This window comes from Camelus bactrianus, chromosome 6 (genome assembly GCF_048773025.1).
Source record: "Camelus bactrianus isolate YW-2024 breed Bactrian camel chromosome 6, ASM4877302v1, whole genome shotgun sequence".
Taxonomy (NCBI): domain Eukaryota; kingdom Metazoa; phylum Chordata; class Mammalia; order Artiodactyla; family Camelidae; genus Camelus; species Camelus bactrianus.
In genome coordinates, this window is record NC_133544.1 from 26,140,978 (window position 1) to 26,160,181 (window position 19,204).

The 19,204-nt window shown below is 42.2% G+C and overlaps 1 protein-coding gene across 4 annotated transcripts in view; it reads left to right on the top strand.

Moving 5' to 3' along the window:
* Positions 1–19,204, top strand: part of DPF3 (double PHD fingers 3) — a 280,249-nt gene that overhangs the window by 15,238 nt on the left and 245,807 nt on the right. For 3 of the 4 annotated variants that reach the window (XR_012507468.1, XM_074365300.1, XM_074365301.1), the window contains exon 1: positions 16,508–16,609. The exons of the other annotated variant lie outside the window; for it this stretch is intronic. Coding sequence is in view for 2 of the 3 variants with exons in the window: in XM_074365300.1 (XP_074221401.1) it covers positions 16,578–16,609 (32 nt within the window). In the remaining variant the exon portion in view is untranslated. Of the gene's footprint in view, positions 1–16,507; positions 16,610–19,204 lie in introns of those variants that run through there. 4 annotated transcript variants of the gene reach the window in all.

The following is a 19,204-nucleotide window of genomic DNA, read 5'->3' on the forward strand; positions in this document are numbered from 1 at the left end:
TAAATGCATATGTTAAAAATGAAGAAAGACTCAAAATTAATGGGATAAGCGTTCATCTCAAGAAGTGAGAAAAAGAATATAGTGGTTGTGTCTTAGGAGGGTGCTGGGTGGCTGGGGGACAGGAGTAGAAAGAATTATTTTTCACTGTATATCTTTTTTATCTTTAAAATTTCATACCATATGCACTTATAATTAATTTTTAGGAAGACACAGCATTGAATATGGCTTATAATGCATCCATTTCTTGTATACATTTGGCTTGAGGGGCTTGAAAGGGAAAAGAGAAAAAGCAAAAAGAAATTAATTTAGGAATGAGAAGGAAGACATAACTATAGTATAGAACATTAAGAGTAAAAGAATTCTGAGAGAGTGTAACATACAACTCTATGGCAGCAAATTTGATGTCTTAGAGAAAATGGATTATTTCCTTTCAAAATACAAACAATCAAATTTCACCTAAGAAGAAATGAAAAACCAGAATAGATTACTTATCATAGGAGAAATCAGATGATTCAAAATCTCTGATTAATTTAATCGGATTAATCTACCATTTAAAGATCTACTTTAAAAAAAGGGGGGCCCAGGTCAATTCAAAGCTGAATTTTATCTAACCTTTAAAGAATGGATGATTTTGAAGTTATTTGAAATATTCCAAGCACTAGGAAGAAATAAAAAGCCTACATAATTTTACAACCCAAACTTGATAAAGGTAGTGTAAAAGTAGAGTTATAGACCGATATCACAAATGAATATATATTTGAAGAAATTTAAAATAAAATATCAGCAATTAGAATCTAGCAAAAAGAACCTAGAAATCTCTCTCTCTCTCTCTCTCTCTCACACACACACACAACAACAATCCCCCCCCCACCCCCATGCCAAGATCAGGAGGCTTTTTTAAGGTGATTCAATATTAGGACACTTTTTGATAAAATCCGTATTTAAATAATGGAGAAAAACTATATGATCATATCAATAGATGCTATCAATGCACTTGATAAAACTTATTTCATTCCTAATAAAACTCCAATAGTAATAGAGTATAACAACTTAAATATGCCAAAAGCTATTTACCAAAAGCTAACAGCAAATATTGTCCTTCATGGTGAAATAGGAAAATAATTTCCATTAAAATCACTGTCATAATTTGACTGCCAAATTGGAAAACAAGAGAAAAGTTATCTTTTTCTCCCTGATGACATGATTACATACTTAGAAAAACTGAGAGACTCTAGTTAAAAAAACAAGTACCAGAATTAATAAGATAATTTGGCAGTGGGGATAGATTTTAAATAAATGTAAAGATCAAGAACTTGTCTCTACTAAATGTGGAAATGGGAAAAAGTATTGGATTTACAATAACAACAAAAATAATAAAATACTTAGATATAAATCTAACAAGACACAGGATCTATATAAAGAAAACTACAAAGTATTAGTAATAGTATAAAAACAGAAATGAAGATATGAATAAATACAAAGGCATATCATGTTCTTGGATATAAAGACAAAATTTAGAATGTCAGTTCTCCCCAAAATAATATATACATTTAATACATTCCACTTAGGGTGCTCATAGGGTTTTTCTTAATTAGATAAAACAATCTTAAACTTTATACAAAGGATAATTGAGATACCATGGGGTAAAAAAGAATATCAGAGATCAGAACTTACTGGTATAGGAATTGCCGTTGGCATAGAAATTATTAGAGCAGAGGACCACAACTGAGAATCCAGAACTGGTACTCAGAAGAGGTTAAGGTTAATACACGATAAAGGAGGCATTTGAATTCAGTAGATAGAGGATGAACTACTTTTTAAACGGTGTTGATTCAGCTGGTTATTCTGCCAGAAGAAAGTAAATTTGGACCCCTATCTTACTTCATATACACGAATAAATTCCAGATGGAAAAAAGATAAATGTAAAAAATAAAATAAATATTTTATAAGATAATATAGGAGGCTAGAGGTATTTTCTAAGGATCAAGGAGATCTTTTTAGCCAAGACTGAAAGAAAGTTATAAAGAAAAGATAAACATATTGGACTAAAAAATTCCTTTACAAGTATATTATAAATGGTACCATAAACTAAGTTAATGGGCAATTCATAATATCTGTAATGTAGATGACAGTTAAAGTCTTAATTTCTATAAAGTTAATGTTAACAGATTTCAGCTCTTATAAGTTGACAAGAAAAATAGTAAGTACCACAATTGAAAAATGAGCAACAGATATGAAGAGAAAATTCACAGAACAAGTCCAAATATCCTCTGCCATAAAAAAGATGCTTACTTTTCTTGGTGGTCAGGACAAGGCCATTGGCAGCACCTTCCTAGAAGCTAGAAAAGATCAGGTCCCTTCCTCTGCAGTGAACACAGCAGGGATTCTTGGTTTTGCAAGCCATTTGTGGGCTGGAATTCAGCCCCGTCAAACTGTGTGCAAGCTGCAAAACGCATGCTGTGGTCCAGACTAAGAGAAATGCAAATTAATAGTGAAATATTGCTTTATATCCATTAAATTGGCAAAAACTTGAGCTATGATACCTGTTGCCAGCAGGGATATGGGGGAAGTGTGCTCTCATACATTGGAGTTGTAAAGCGTTCCAGCCCTTTTGGAAGGCAGTCTGGCAATATGTATAAAAATACGTATTCCCCTTGACCCCAGAATCCTACTCCTAGGAGTCTGTTCCATAAAAATAAAAGCGCTAATTTGTAAGGACTTGTGTGAGAGAATGTTTATTGCAGCATTGTTTGTAGCTGCCAAGAACTGGAAACATGGTGAATGGCCATTAATCAGGGAATGGCTGAAAAATTAAAATATATTACTCCATAGAATATTACATGGTCATTAAATGGAATGAATTATAGCCTTGCCAGATGTCTGAGAGAGATTTCCATGAGATACTGGTGAGTGAGAAAAGCAAGATGCAAAATGGGTGTAATATGATTCCATCATGGTAAAAAACAGACCCAAAAAAAGCCTCCTCACATGGGTGTCTACAAATATGTATGTGTGATTGTGTATGATAACAAAAGGAAATCTACATGGACACAATCTAGGTTGTTAATGTTGAACGAAGAAAGGAAAAGAGGGAAAGAGTTGCCTACAACAAAAACAGCAAGTATGATATAATCCCATTCATGTAAAATTGTGGGAATTTCTGTGCATAGGTGTGTATACCCGTACGTGTGTGTACAAAGGAAGTTCACCTCAGTGTTACTGGTTAGGATGGTGAGATTTCAGTGGACTTTTATTTTCACGATTGTTTCTTTGTGTATTGTTCCAATTCTTTATGATGGACATTTTGTATTATTTTTATATCCAGGAAGAAGATGAAGTTATTTTCATCTTGAAAAGAAAAATAACAACAAAAAACAAATAAACCCCAAACTGGAAACACTAATATGACCCAGTAACACACACATTCTTATTTATAGTTGGCTGGAGGGGACTCAGCTTGAAAAGGTGGTAGAAAAGAATGGACAAAGTGAAGGTCTATTGCTCTGAAGCATTACCTCCATCGCAAATTATGGGGCAGTTGGGAAAATGTTTCGAGTCAGTCGCATGTGTATTTGTTACAGCACCTCTTTTTGATGGTTTCACTGTGTCAACAGAATTATTTGCTGCTTTTGGTAAACTTGTAGAAACTTTCAGTAGACATTTGAAATTTTGGTACTAGTTTTTTCTTTACGGGAGAACACAGAGGGGTGGAAGATCACGAGAGGGGAAAGGACAGTATAAGGAAGAGGTTGGGAGGCCTCTCCAGCAGCTGGGGTCACTGGCTCAGTGTGACCTGCTGCTTTGAAGGTGTACAGTTTTATTCATTTGAGAAAGAGGTTTCCTCCCTGCTTTTAAGATGGCTAATGAAAATAGCATTATGTGATGTTACAGACCGGCATTGCAGATTTTAGATTTGAGAATGAAATTCATTTTTATGTTTTGGACTTAAGAGAAGAGGTATTTGGACTGGGGTTTAAAGATTGGGAAACTTGTCCTAGTTTTAGGTCGATACTGGTAGTTAGACTGAGTTTAGTTTTACTCAGTTATCCTTTTACAAACTGAGAAAAACAAGGGAAATCCTTCCTGCTCATAACATGAGCACCCTGAGCATATGTCCAGAGTTGTTGAGAGATTTAAATGGGCTCATATGGACAAAGTGCTTTAGAACAGTGCCTGCACTAGGGAAACAGGACCTAAGTTTTGCTCTTACTACTATTATTATTATCAGCCTTTTCTCATAGATTGGACTTGACTGTGTGCATGCATGATGCACGCATTTTTTTTTTGGAAATGGCCAATAATGTAAAGTATTGATTTAGTTTAAGATTTTGAGATCCTGTGTGAATTGCTTTGTGTATTATAATTCATCCAACACCCTGAACTTGAGGGCACTAAATTATATCTGGTGGCAAAATTCAATCAGTGGTTACTTATAGTCATCTCATAGTGAGACTTAGGGATTTAATATTAAAAACACTTTTGATTTCCTTAAATAAATGTGGTTTTCAGTGAATCAGGTGTTATTGATGCTCTGTTTGGGATATGACACATAGAAAGTATAGTTCTGTGGGATATCTAGCAGTTTTTGTCAAGGGCGTCTTTTTCTGATAATTAAAAAAGGAACATTTTCCGATATCATGCAATGAAGGATGAGTTAAGGAGTTTTGCTCTTGGGTTTGGTGTTTTGTTTCATTCCCTTTGTCCCATCACCTATATGACCTCTGTAGACCTGAGAGCAGTCTTAGAATGCCATTACTAACACTTTGTGCCTCGTTCACCTTCCCTGGAGTTTCTGGATAAGCTATTTTGACCCACCCACTGGGAGATCACCCCTGGTGTTGGAAGGTCAGGAGCCCTGAAAAGAAGGCAGGAGATGAGAAGGCCTCATTCTTCCTGCATTAGCTGTGAACCAGCAAAAGAAACCCCCTGCAGGGCTTCCAGATTTTAAAAGCACCCTGGTGCTTAATGACAATCGTGTGAGTGCAGAGCAAATGCAGGGGAACTCTGCCTCTCTCCAACCTCATTCCTCATCCCATTTCTATTAAAATAGAAACCAGTCAAATGTGCTGACCAGCGGTAGCCTGAATTTTTACTCTCTGTGCTCACCTGCCTGCCTCACTTTTGGAAATGATGAGTAAGTTCCAGCTTGTTTTTGGCATCTTTCTTAAAGGGCTTTGTCTGGGGGATAGATTTGTATCCCTTTCCCAGGGATACAAATCTGTGCCCTTGATGCATTTCAGGCATCTGGTTTCCCTTTATTCTCTTGGTCCTGGAAAGAAGATTGGGAACAATCGTTTGAGTTCTCAGTCTGTGCTCTGGGCACCTCTCTCCAGAGTGTCTGAGGCATAAATCTGTCTATGACTTCTAGGCCAAATTGAATAGTCATCGGAAGTATCAACCATCAGGAGGCGTGGCCTGTGGGACTTTTCCAAAAGGCAGGGCAGGGCATCTCAGGCCATTCTGCTGGATGTTCAAGTTCAGGTCATTGACCATTTAGGGGACATAAATACAGGGCTGTAGATACAACTTGGCATTCTCATAGTAAGAAGTGGAAGGCGTAGATTTCATAAGTGAAGAAAGTAATATGGTGCAAGTCATATGTTCACACTGACGTTGTATAGGGAAGGTCTCTCTAAGTTGTCGAAGCAGGGAGAATGCAGGTTCCCATGCATTGCTGGCTATCCCAGCAATCCAGGCACTCTGATCAAAGTGGATCATTACATGCTGGGACTATTTTTTCCTCCTTAAGGAAAAATCTTGCAATTCTTTTGGGCCAAACTGGAATAGCCAGGGAATACATGCTCCATATATCATCAAATCCACTGAATGTAAGTTTCTGGCAACAAAAGAAACTGAACTGGTAAACAATTTGAGGTTAAGTCTGTGTGGTTAATTTTTTCTTTCCCTCTCAGTGGATAATAGATCTGATGCCAAAATAGCTTTGGCTATGGAACTGGGCATTTTTTCCCTACCTGACTCAGCATGGGTGATAAATAAATCAACTGTTTTACTGCTCTAACAGTATGTGGGATCATGGGTAATCTTTTCTCAGAGGCAAGCCATGTCCCCACTTCCCCCAGCTTTGTAGATGCATTCATCAAAGCTCAGAGAGGAAAGAGTGACTTGCTTTTTTATATCATGCACATTTGGTTGACACAGTGGAGAAGTTCCTTAATTTCAAACAGGTGACCCTGCCGTGGTTCTTACTCAACTGCATCACTCAAAAAGTATCCTAAAATTGGAACAATCAAGTTTTCCTTTGCTGTATTGTTTGACAGGTGGCGTATTCATTGCATGTCAATGATGTGGCATTAATTCATGACTTTGCCATGGACTTAATGACATTAAATCATTCAAGAAACATCTAGTGAATACCTACAGTCTTGCAGAACTTCGTGACAAAAGGACTCCGTTGTATTGTCTTGATGCTTTTTCAACCTTTTTCTGCCTTGGAGGTATCCATGTAAACATTGCTGCGTTTGGCAGTTTCTTCCAGGGCAGAGAACCCAGCAGCATTTCCCAACTTTGCTGCTTCAAAGTTTGTCTTCCCCACCAGCTGACACTAGAGGGCGCTCAATTGCCAGTAACAGATTTGGGTGCTTGATGCATTATTTCAAGAATTTGGTTTTATTCTTTTCAGTGAGGAAAGGTTGCACAACTCCATCTTCCTCAAAAGAGGAGACACTCTAACGTGGGCTAGATGTTGGTTTCCATTATGGCTTTCTCCCTAAAAATCCAGGCTTTTGAAATATCCCTGTTAGCAGTGAGTAACTTGCTAGTATGCACATCCCGTATATTATATTTAATCACATCCTATTGTCATCTACTGAATCCACATCCAATTCCATGATATACCAAAAGGAAATTCTTGAAGGGACTGACTCCTTTATAAACTCAAAGAATTTACCAACAGACCAATTTGGCTCCCATTTTGCTTTCTGTTACATCTAATGCCATTTTCCCTTGAGCCTCCCATTTTTGGCCCAGGATTATTTGGCTTCAGCTGATTTAGTGGACCACATTCTGTTTACTTCTTTTTACCTCTGACTGCCCCTAACTCCACCATCCCTTATCTTCTGTCCTTTCCCTTCTTTGTACCTCTTAAGCACTAACCAGTACTCAGTCTTTCACTGCTTTCTAAGGAGACGGGAGGAGTATTTCTCAACTGCCTACTATGTGTCAGTTGCTTTTCTTTATGTCACTTACACTATTACATGCATTCCTTCCAGCAACTTTTAGGAGTTGGTATCAATATTCCCATTTTACAGATGAATAAACTGAGGTTCAAGATTAAATCACAGAGCAGAGGTTGTGAACCTTGTACGAAATTGAGCCAGGATTTAGTTCTGAGGTTTTCTGATTATGTTTTTTTCTGTACCTCCCTTCTTACTCAGACTTGCATACTCTTTAGAACTGTCATCAGTGTTTCCAATCATACCATTCCTTGTCATGTTCCTTGATTTTACCGTATGCAAGTTTAGCCAAAATTCACAACTTACGATAAACATTAGTTAAAGACCTTATAAAATGAAAATGGACCTCAATTCTGATGAAATCAGCCCTCCTACCCCCATTATAACTAAGGATTAAACAGAAATCAAAGTTGGGGTAGGAGTAGCTTTGGTCATTAAGTAAAATAGATTCTTGGTTTAGCGCCCCTACTTTATGAGATTTCAGTTTAGGAAGCATCCCAGGGTGGCTAACATGTAAAATTACAATACTTATGCTTGACTTCATGGAAAGACTTACCAGAAATCCAAAGACCTTCAGAGTCTCTGTTAATGAGCTCATTTGTTTGGTCATGTTATAGCTTAAATATTTCAAGCTTTTCATGGCAAGGAATTTCTCTGTTACTTGGTATGAAGCAGGAGGCTACCGTGAATATAGAATTATCAAGTTGAAAGTTGAATTCCCTCCAGTAGTCTACAGCTTCTGTCTAATGCAGCTCTAAAGGAGAAAATGGCCGTAGAAATGTCTGGGTTAGTAGACTTCTGACATTTATTATGAGTAGAGATTGATAAAACACTTTGTTGCGATATAAATTCACATATCATACAATTCACCCATTTAAAATGTACAATTGAATGGGTTTTATTATATTCACAGATATGTGCAACCATCACCATGGTCAACTTTAGAACACTGTCATCACCTCAAGAAGAAATCCTGTATCCTTTAGCCATCACCCTCCTGTTTCCCTACGTCTGCCCTCTCCAGCCCTGAGTAACCACTAATACAGTTTCAGTCTCTGTGGGTTTCCCTATTGTGAACTTTCCTATGAATGGAATCATATAGTCTTTTGTGACTGACTTAGCATAATGTTTTCAAGATTCATTGATGTTGTTGCATGTATCAGTACTTCATTCTTATTTATGGCTAAATAATATTCTGTTGTGTGGATATGCCACCTTTGGTTTATCCATTCATCTGCTGATGGACATTTGAGTGTTTCCACGTTTTGGCTGTTATGAATAATGCTGCTGCGAACATTCACATACAAGTTTCTGTGTGGACATAAGTTTTCACTTCTCTTAGATCTATACCCAGGAGTGGAATTGCTGGGTCACATAGTAATCTATGTTTAATTGTGTGCAGAACTGCCAGACCATTTTCCAAAGCAGCTGGACTATTTTTCAATCCCACCAGCAGTATATGAGGATTCTGATTTCTCCATATCCTTGTCAACACTTGTGATTTGACTTTGATTCTAGCCAACCTAGTGGGTGTGAAGTAGAGATTTTTTAGTAGGATGGGATTTATATCTCTAGATACAGTTATTTGTGCTTTTCTTTATTCTTTCAACCACCAATTATTAACAGTCTGCTAGGCCTAGGGCCAGGCTCTGGAAATTTAAATGTGCCATCCCTGCCCTCCACATTTTGTGGGGTAGGGAGACATAAAACGAGACACACTAAAACATAAGGTATATTTTAATATACCTATGGCTGAAACTGCGAAAGCCAAAAGACTAATTGGAGATCCATTTAATCCACATAGGTTCTCATCCAAGCTATGAAATGGGTACAATTAAAATATTTAATATTAGCTTTATAAAAAGCCTTTTTAGAAACATGATGGTTTTCAGAGTCATTATGAGCCAGCCCCTTGTGTTTAGAAAATAGCCTTGGAATTGTCAATAGAATTGTCAGTGAGTTCTACCTATTACAAAATGGCAATTATACCAAATTTCGTCTGTTGTGCAGGGATAACATAAGTTGAGAACAGAGAACGTATGGTGACTCTGGGAATCCAGGTGAGAACAGAGAACGTATGGTGACTCTGGGAATCCAGGTGAGAACAGAGAACGTATGGTGACTCTGGGAATCCAGGTGAGAACGGAGAACGTATGGTGACTCTGGGAATCCAGGTGAGAACAGAGAACGTATGGTGACTCTGGGAATCCAGGTGAGAACAGAGAATGTATGGTGACTCTGGGAATCCAGGTACCAAAATAAATTGTTTTCTTGTCTGGACCTTACTAATCCCATTTCGTTGGATTTTTGCTCCTCTTTACCAGAACCAGTTGCTTCCATTTTTCTCCTCTTCTAGCAGTTCTGCCTCACTCATTCTCCATCGTTATTTTCTTTGGGGTTCTGCACCCTCTGGGAGGAGCTGTCCCCAGGCTGGCTGCCCCTGTTGGCTTAGATGCATTTAAAATGTACTGGGTCCTCTGTGGACTTCAGGAGCATTTTCTCACCTCCTCCGTTTTTCCTCCTGAGTAGAATAAACATGTAGTTGAGGTCCTTTTGCAGCTATGCGGGCCAGAGTCCATCGCCTAGAGCGTCAGAGTAGAAAACATCTGCAATTCAGCATGCGTCTGTCCCCCTCTTTGCCAGAGTGTGGGACATTTTAGGTCCTAAGGCTTCTGTCCGTCTCTCCTGCTTGTGGACACCTATTTTTATATGGTGGTGTAAATATCTGCAGAACAACCAGACTTAGCATGCTCTGCTGTGCTTGGCTCTTCCACTTCTCCTGGATGAATCCTGCCTAGTGACAGAGTGGACGCTTGAGGTCATGTAAATTGTGTGAGTGAGGGAAACAGGTGCCTCAAGTGTCACCACACTTAAAGCAATACCCTGCAGAAAGCCCTCTTTGGGGGCTCTTGAGGCAGCCACTTTCGCAGATGAAAAGAAGGGTCTTTACCCAGGAAATGGCTGAGGGGGTGAATTTATTTCTTTACCTGTTGAGACAGTCTGAAGGGAATTTGGTTCATTTATGTCTTGGTCCAACATGGTTCTAGTCGCTCCCCATGGTGGTAATGGGGGAAGGTCCCCCTTCCCCCAGCCCTGCCCACTTCATTCTGTTCTTCTCTGCAGGAGCTGCCAGGACTTCAGATATGGTATCCATGTGCATGGGCCGAGGGAGAAGTTGGAAAATTTGGACTTGGCAGGTAGAGAAAGGAGTTAGGGATTAAAAAAAAAAACAATAGATAGGGCGAGAGCTCTATAACCAGTGGCTCTATCAGGAAGAAGAACCGAGCCCACTTGTGAGTGTCTGCATTTGTGAGGGAGAAAAGGGGCCGGGGCTAGTCCTCAGAGTAGACTGATTACTCCGTGTGATTTGAGTGGAGAAAGCTCCTGTATAAAAATATCCCATCCGCTGCCTTTCCTGGTGCCTGAGATTCTAATCAACCCACTGCTTCTGCGTGTGTGTGTGTGTGTGTGTGTGTGTGTGTGTGTGTGTGTGTGTGTACTATGTATCTCATGAAGTCTTGATCCCTTCCTTGTGAAGGTTTTGGGGTGTCCTAGAATCCTCTCTTAAGATGCAGCTACCCACGAGGGAGATTCCTTTAAGGTGACTCAGAGCATGCCCTGAGGGGAAGGGTGGGGATTAGTCTGAATGGACTTGGAAGAGGCCCTTGATGGAAGGTAGAGTCCACTGAGAAAGGAAAAGCCAGAGGAAGGGAGTTTAAGAGAATCCCAGCCTATTCACAGTTTCCCCAGGGAAGAGATTTATAGTAACATTAGGAGGGAGATTGTGGGGTAAGGGATTAAGATGTCTAGTAAGGCAAACCTCCTCTCCCACAGTAGAAGGTGCTAGGACTTCATTGGTCTCCAGTCTTCAGGCCTTGGCCTTGACTTTGTTTTTCTCTAGTCAAGTGGAGCTGGCTGTTGGCATTTGAAGGAGCCAGAAACCTGGCATCGTCCTGGGCCCCCCTCACGTCTCCCTCAAGTCCACAACAAGCTGGCCACCAAGTCTTGCAGGTTCTACCCCCTCTCTTAGGAGGGATCACTGATCCTGTCCCTTATCTTTACCCCAGTGCCACAGCCTCCTAGCACGTTCCCAGGCCGCCAGCTCAGCCTCTTTCCAACCCCCAGTCATATTCCTGCTGAAATAAATGAGCTTTCTAAAAAGGCAACTGCTTCATTTTCACCCCTAGCTTAAAATCTTTCAATGTTACCTGATTGCCTTCCAGATAAAACTACCTTCCTACTAAGGGATCCCCTGAAATCATGATGCCCCCTCTCATCTCCCCAAAAGCTTTTTATATGTGCTGCCACCTCTGCAGGGACATCTTTCCTCCTACAGGTCATTTTTGTACTCAGCTTGGGGATCACCTCTTCTAAGAGGACAACTCATTTTAGACTTTTCATCTAGTTGATGCCTCATCCAACCTCACAGTGGCCCCTGTTCTTCCATCTCATGGCATCATCCCTGCCCTCTCCCCATCCCCACCCTGAACCCACCTTTCAAATATAAGTCTTTTATAGGTGGGAACTGTCTCAGGTGTTGCTGTATTCCAAGGCCCAGCAGAAAGGAGGCATGGTGGCACAGAGTAGGGAATCTATAAATATTTGCTGAATGAATTAGCTGTTTTTACATTATGTTTTGGGTCTGAAAGTTTTTTTTAACCCCTTGACTCATTTCTGAAATCTACCCAACCATGGCCCAAATTAAATGTGACCTCCTCCATGAAGCCTTTCCGTCCCTCAGCATTAAAGGGACTTGTTCTGTCCACTGAGGTTCTTTGGCATATATCACTTCTCCCTTGTTTTACACCAGTTTGGGAACATTTTGATACCATGAAACCTTGAAAACCCAAAGCAGTGAATGCACTCAATAAACACCCAAAGATGCATCCATTGGGATTATGGGCACCATGCCAGGAAGGCAAGATCGGCTGGGCAGGCCACTTTCCCTTTTAAGTCACATCAAGTAATTACTCTGCTTGCTTGTAGGGTTGGGCCTACTATTTTTATTCTCTCTCCAGATGGATGGGAATTGCTTTTTGAGAGTTGTTTCCATGTCTGATTTATTTTTATTTCACCACCTGTGCCTAGCACAATGCCTCCCTCATAGAAAGCCTCCAATGGATGAGTGAATGAATGAACTGAGTAGCGGTAGCAGCGTCCATTGGTTTGGATTTGACTCTTCTCTGAAATAAGAGGTTTCAGAGGTCTGGCCCTAGGAGCATCTCTTATATCTAGACTTCAATTTTTTTCGCTGTGCTTTGAGATTTTGTGACTAGATTAAGAACCCCTCCACCTACAATCCCAAGAAGAGAGAAAACCAGATGGCAGTTTTGATGCCCCCTCTTCAGCTCAGTGCCTAGAACATAGCAGAGCTGGTTCTGGGTCTCAGGGAACCAGCATGGCCAACCAGCTGCCAAGGCCATGACTGATTGTTCTATGGGTGAATGGAGGGATTAAGGGTGAGCTTGTTCTTGTGTTTTGAATACCCACAGGACGTCAAACTCCTTCAGCTCCCAGAGCCCGCTGGGAACTGCCTTTATTTTGGATGGCCTTTGTGGCACACTTCCTCTTTCAGATGAACTCTTTGGCTCTTTGTGAGTCCTTCGTCTCCTTCTCTTACTTCTCTCTCTTATTTCCACATGTCTTAAAGATGTCAGCTGAAAAGGCCGACACTTGTTACAGAAATGCCATTCTTCCCTGCTTTTGGATGAGCATCTCCTCACAGCTTTGATTCATTTTCTGCTGAAACAGTCTTCAAAATTCATAAGAGAAAACAGATTCAGGTACCTCTAGTGGTTCAGGTACTTGGATCCTCTTTTGCACCACGACTGTTCCTTTGGATGGGTGGCATGGAACACATACTTAAGGCGGACCAGGAAATTTTGCTAACTGATGTCAAAGCTGAATTTTGGGAACGCTAGACAAGATGGATTAACATGATTGAGAGAGGCCTTATCCTTCTTTCCCTGGTCACATACACTGTCTAGAGCAATACCGTACAATAGAAACACTACAGGAGTATTTTAAAATTTCTTAGTAGCCACGTTAAAAAAATTAAAAAGAAAGAGCTAAAATTAGTTTTAATAACATTTTTAATTTAACCCAGTAAATCCAAAATAATGTCATTTTAATATGTAATCAATATGAAAATGATTAATGAGATCTTTTACATTCTGTTTTGGTCCTAAGACTGGTGCGTATTGACACTTACAGTATATCTCAATTCAGACTAGTCATATTTCAGATGCTTAGGAGCCATGTGTGATTCATGGCTCCCATATGGGGCAGCACAACTCTGGACTCTCCAGGTGGGATGGGGAAGTGGTTATTCTGGGCCTCCTCCGTCCTCCAGATTAAACTACCTAACCAACTAAACCAAGATGAAAGAGATGGGGAGGGATAGAGTGTATTCAGATATATGAATATCTATAGAGCCTTAGAGATTGTATTCTTAAAGTGTTTTGATATAGTCAGTAAGAGGACATTTTTTGGGTTTAAGTAATTATATGACTCCTAACTGAACCAGTCCTATTTATTATTTTGTTCTCATGAAAGTTGCTCTTTGCTCATTTTTCTTGGATTAGTTTAAAATCTAAACTGGATGGACAGTTTCACTTTATGATGTGTCCTTTTATTCAGATATCCTACATTCCTTATGCCAATAGGAAATAGTTAAATACCTATATAAAAAATAATAATTAGCATGTATTGCTATGTGCCAGATACTTGACTTGTGTTACCTCACTCAATCCCGGAAGTAGGTTCTATTATTACTGCCATTTATCAGATGAGGAAACTGAGACATTCAAGTTGCTAAGTAAACTTGCCCAAGATAACCCAGCTGGCAAATGGTGACCTCAGGCAGGTAGATTTCAGAGCTCAAACTTCGAAACACAATGTACAGCACTTCCTTGCAAAATTAATGTAAAATTTAACATTCTCTCTAAACTTTTAGGGTTCTTGTCTCATTTAAACAGGTCTACTCTACATTCCCTTGCTTTTGAGCATTCTGACCAAAAATATGTGCCTTTTTGTGGGGTGAGATCAGTACATTTTAAGTCTTATTTGAATAATTTGTCCTCATGGCAGATGGGTCAAACCATCTGCAAACTGACAGATGGAATTTGCCTTCCCGTAGAAAAAAATCTTGATCTGTGACATAAAAACCAAAGTTAAAATAATAATAACTCTTATATTTCTTATAGTTGATAAAAGGTGAATTCACAACAGTTTTGTTTATTTAAAAGTCATGCTTGTACTGACAGAGTTAAAATGACATTCCATTAGATATGAAAGGCAAGTCCATACTACTTAAAAAAATAAAATCCTGTCTTTAGTTCATAAATTTTTCAATTCAATCATTATAAAATATAACTTTAATGTTTCAATTCTGGGTTAAAATTTCCCAAAGTGAAGACAGATCTGGTCCACCATATTCAAGCGTGCTGGATATTTAAGAATTATGCTGGTTTCTGCATCTTGGCTTTAACTTAATAAATGATTATACATGCTTAGAATATGTATTTTTCTTTAATGTGTAATATAAATTTGTTTCCCCTCTCCTACTGGAAGCCTTGTTCAGGGCAGGCACTACATTTCTTCCTTACTTATCAAGCTGTGTATATTAAAACATACTGTTGCCTTCCACTCTGAATTGCTATGCTTTTGATATCTCAAAGAGGCCGTTGGGAGTTCTGACTGTTACTTCAAACTCATACTTCTTGGGTTGGAAAACAGTGCTTGCTTTTTAAAGTTGTCAAGGCCCATCCTAGGCAAAATACTAGCTTTTGAACCAATCCCTTGACAAATTAATAAGGAAGGGATTTTCAAATTTTAATTTTAGAAAAGGTGATAACTTTTTCAAACTGCAAGATGCTGTGTCGAGAAGTTACAAAGCAACCTATAGGCAGAAAGAAAGGGTTAAAATTTCAAGTCTTTCAGACACACTGATTTAGTCTTGTTCTCTTTATCTGTAACTCTAATAGTGTGTGGAGTTGAATTTTGAAAGTTCTGAAACTTAAAAAAAATTTATTTTATCCATTGCTTTGAGTGGAGTGCCAGGAAAGGGAGTGAGAAGGCACAGCTTTGAAGAACTGGCACTTTGGCATCTCCTCTCACCCCCTTTTCACCCCTCCCCCACTATTTTAGCTATTTGACCTGATTAAAAATTTGGGATGGTGGCCAGATTGCTGTATGCTAACGAGGCCCCTATTCATGATTTAGTGCGATTTCTTCGACCCCGACCTTCCTGGCTGCCCAGTGGAAGCCTGGCTTCGCAGAAGTCTTCCAGTTTTGTCAGGGGTTCGCCAGTGAAGAGTTCGCACTGACTTGAAGCAGACACACTTTGTAAACGCCTCGGGTCACAGTGGATTGTTCATTAGAAAATTCTTTTCACCTTCTATCTAACCAGTGAAAGGTGACGCCAGAATCGCGTGTGCTACTCCCCGAAAGAGACCCTGGCAACAACCAGTCTAGATTCCACAACTTCTGCCTAGTTACTCGCTTTCCTAGGAACAGAAAGCGTTTCCGAAGGTGCCCTTAAACCTCTCCTCCCTTAAGCCTAAAGGTCAGAACGCAAGGCCCCAATGAGCTCCCTAGACGTCCGGAATCTGACCATTTCAGAAGTTTCTGGTGTGTGAGAACAGAAGAGGTGGTAGTGGGGGACCTCCAGAGTAACTACCGCGCATTACGTAACGAAAGCCCAGGCTGCAGAAGGGAGCGAGCCTGACATTGAGACATTCCAGGGGGAGGGGAGTTGCTGTCCTGCAGTCGTCAGGAACGGCGGCGACCGTTCCAAGAAACCAAGAGAGGAAGGTGGCCGAGATAAAGACAACACTTCGGGAATGAGAATATTAGAAAGCCGCAGGACCCAAAGCATTAGCAAACGTCAGGACACGTGTAGTACTTTGTTACACGAAACGGCAGCCTTCCAACTTTTGCACGGGAACAAGGGGATTTGCCCTTCGGGAGATTAAAAACGTAACAGCAAAGCCAAAAGCTAATGAATGGGATTCAGTGGTTTGTTGTAATACTTAAATATTTCTGTCCAGGAGCACAACTCTCTGCAGTTATTTAGAAAGTAGGGATTCAAACCAAACTAGAATACTCTTCCGTGCGTCTCCACTTTTCCCAATCCGAAAAGGAGCGGCTCGCGCGGTACTGCCCCTTTAAGACCTGCTTGCTCTCGGGCTCTACAAAAGGGAGTGACCTCTGGGCTTTGACAGCTCCCCTAATAACTACCACCGTGCAGGCCCCGCCCACCTGGCGACCAGCCGCGCCGATTGGCCGGCGGGCCGGTATCCTGTGCTCTGATTGGCTCGCCGCTTCCCCTGAGCGAACCTTTAGAACTCTGAGACAGACAATATTCTGTTACATTGTAGCAAAATGGCGACTGTCATTCACAACCCCCTGAAAGCGTAAGTAAGACTAAAAAATGTACATATTCCGCGTGGTTTAAATATGAAAAAAAAGGCGCCTTCTGCGTGTCGAGCGCTGCCAATGCACTGCGCTTGCAGGCGCCTACAGCCGTGGCGGGGCTTCTCTCTTTTCTTTCAGCTCTTACTTCTTCATCTTCTTTTTTTTACCCCAACGCGGAGAAATGTCAGGAGATGCAATTAACAAGAAGAAAATTGTTACATTTATGTTCTTCTAAATTGGCGGACAGAGAGAGAGGGGTTATAGGCGGGGGAGCCAGGCGCTCAAGCGCTCTGCAGCTAGGGGATCGTGGGCAGCTCGGGGACAGCACGGTCCCCCGAGTGCCCGGCCTCTCGGGGCGGTGAGCGCGGCGCGGGGGGCGGCCGAGCTGGGGGTGAGCGCCGGGCAGGGGCTGCCTGGGTGCACTTGGCTGAGCCCCGCGCCTCCGGAGCCCGCGGCCCCCGCCTGGCTGCTAGGTCCACCGGGGCGTGCGGACCGCGGCAGCTCCGGAGTTTGCAGGGCGCTCTCTGCCTTCCGATCGCTTGCGGGGAGTTTGTGCAAACCTTCCGGAGTTAGGAGGACCGCAGGGGGAGCAGCGGGTCCCGGGAGCTCTGGGGCCCAGGTGGTTGCCTGGGGCTTTCCTGCAGGGGCAGCCCCCGGAGCGTGACGGCGCTTCGGGCAGTCGCCGGTGTGTCATCGGGTGTTTGTGGGGGAACTGGCTGTAGTAAATTAACGACTTGGGTTAACTTGGGGGTGATTTGGAGGCAGGAAAGCTGCAGGTCTTATGAATGGTTTTCTCGCCTCCTCTGGGTGAAAAGCCGAAGCAGGCGAGGGGCAGCGTCTGCTCCCGGCCAGAGCGAGGGGCAGGTGCCTCTGGCCGCCGCCGGGAGACTTTGAGCGGACGCCCAGATCCGGAACGGAGGGGGGCGGGCTGGGCGAGGACACGCGGGGGTCAGTCCCCGGGTCCGACAGCCAATTCCTGCCCGCCTTCCTTCCCCCTCCTTTTTATCCTGGCTTCCTTCCTTCCTTCCTTCCAGTCGGTGGAACTGTTAAGCCGCCAAGTCCACTCGCGATCGCGGAGCCGGGGGTGGCTTCGGAAAACTAGCGTCGTTCTAAAAGGGATGCTATTGGCAATGATGTTGGCAGAGGGGCGCTCCCTCCGGATCGCGGCCCGACGTGGGTGGGGGTCTGCGCCCCTGGGATTCGGACTTCCCAGCTAGGCTGGAAGCCGCGGGCGAGGGGAGGGGGAGGTGCGGGTGGGGAGCGTTTCGTGCCTAATTCTCGCGGGTGCGTGGCGGATGCCCACCCAGGTTCTTTCATCTCAGCGCATCTGCGTCCGCACCCTGGGCTCTTTCTGGAGTTGGAAGCCAGGTTCGCACCGAGGGTGGTGGTGGGGGGCGGTAGGGGGGTTCTTAACGCGAAGGAACGCGCCGGGAGAATGGGAAGTCTTTGCATCAGCTTATCTCCTACAGGTAATAAGGGGAAAAGGGTAGTGATGTCCCAGATCTCGGAGTTTTAAGTGTGTGTGTGTGTGTGAGTGTGTGTGTGTGTGTATGTGTGTGTGTGTGTGTGTGTTGGCGCTGCTAAGAGGACATTGGAAGCTGAGGCTGATCGAGAGCAATTCTTGGCTTCAGTTCTCCTTCGGAAGCTCAGATACACTGCACTTGAACGCCACAGCGTTTCACCCGAGAAAGAAAATGTTTTATGGCAGAACAAATGGGCGTAACTTCGCGGCATCCTTGCTCGAAGTCGCTCGCGCTGCCACATCGCTGATGCTTTTTCTTTTCTTTTCTTTTTTTTAATTTTAACCGACCCACAGCTGATGTGCAGTTTTCACATTTCCAGCCGAAATCGCATAGCCAGACTGATGCCACCGGGTAAACTCAAGTTAGAGAAATCTATTTCACATGTGCGCCAGGTTTGTTTCCTATTGGAAAGGCGGTACCCTCGTTACCCTGGAGCCCGTTTATGCGCCGGCGGGCGCAGTATCTCTACGCTCATTTCTGAACGCTCCTGTTTTTTGGGGGTTTTTTTGGACCGCAGAAGGATGCATGTTTGGGGAGAGTTTGTCGGGTGGGGTTAGAAGTAGGGGAAAGGACAGAAAAGCGGGCTGTTTTTTGGAATTAGTTCTGAATTATTACACTTGTACTTTGTATAATTAGAAACAGTTGCAATGTGATGTATTTGTAATTGAGTCGCCACACACACGTACACGCTAGCATAGACAGAACACCCCTGCCTGCTTTTTCTAGGTAGGAGTTGAGTGGTCGTTTATAATTAGCCGCTCCTTTTTACATCCCCACCCCTTTCCCTGAGGGTAAAGGGGTGTAAACAATACCCTCGACCAGCGGAGCCTCCTGCGCCCTGGACGTTTTTTAAACTACTAACGCAGAAGCACGCCCGTTGTTACTGGGAGACCTACACCATTTGCCTTTATTTAAAAAACAACTTGTTTAATAGAATCTCTTATATATTTCATTTGTTTTTAAAAGTTGCTCATCAGGAAACAATACACACGTGAATAAATTATGCATGGGATAAATTAGAACAAAGCGCAGAGACACATCAAGCTGAAGGGGTGGTTGGTGGTGCTGGGA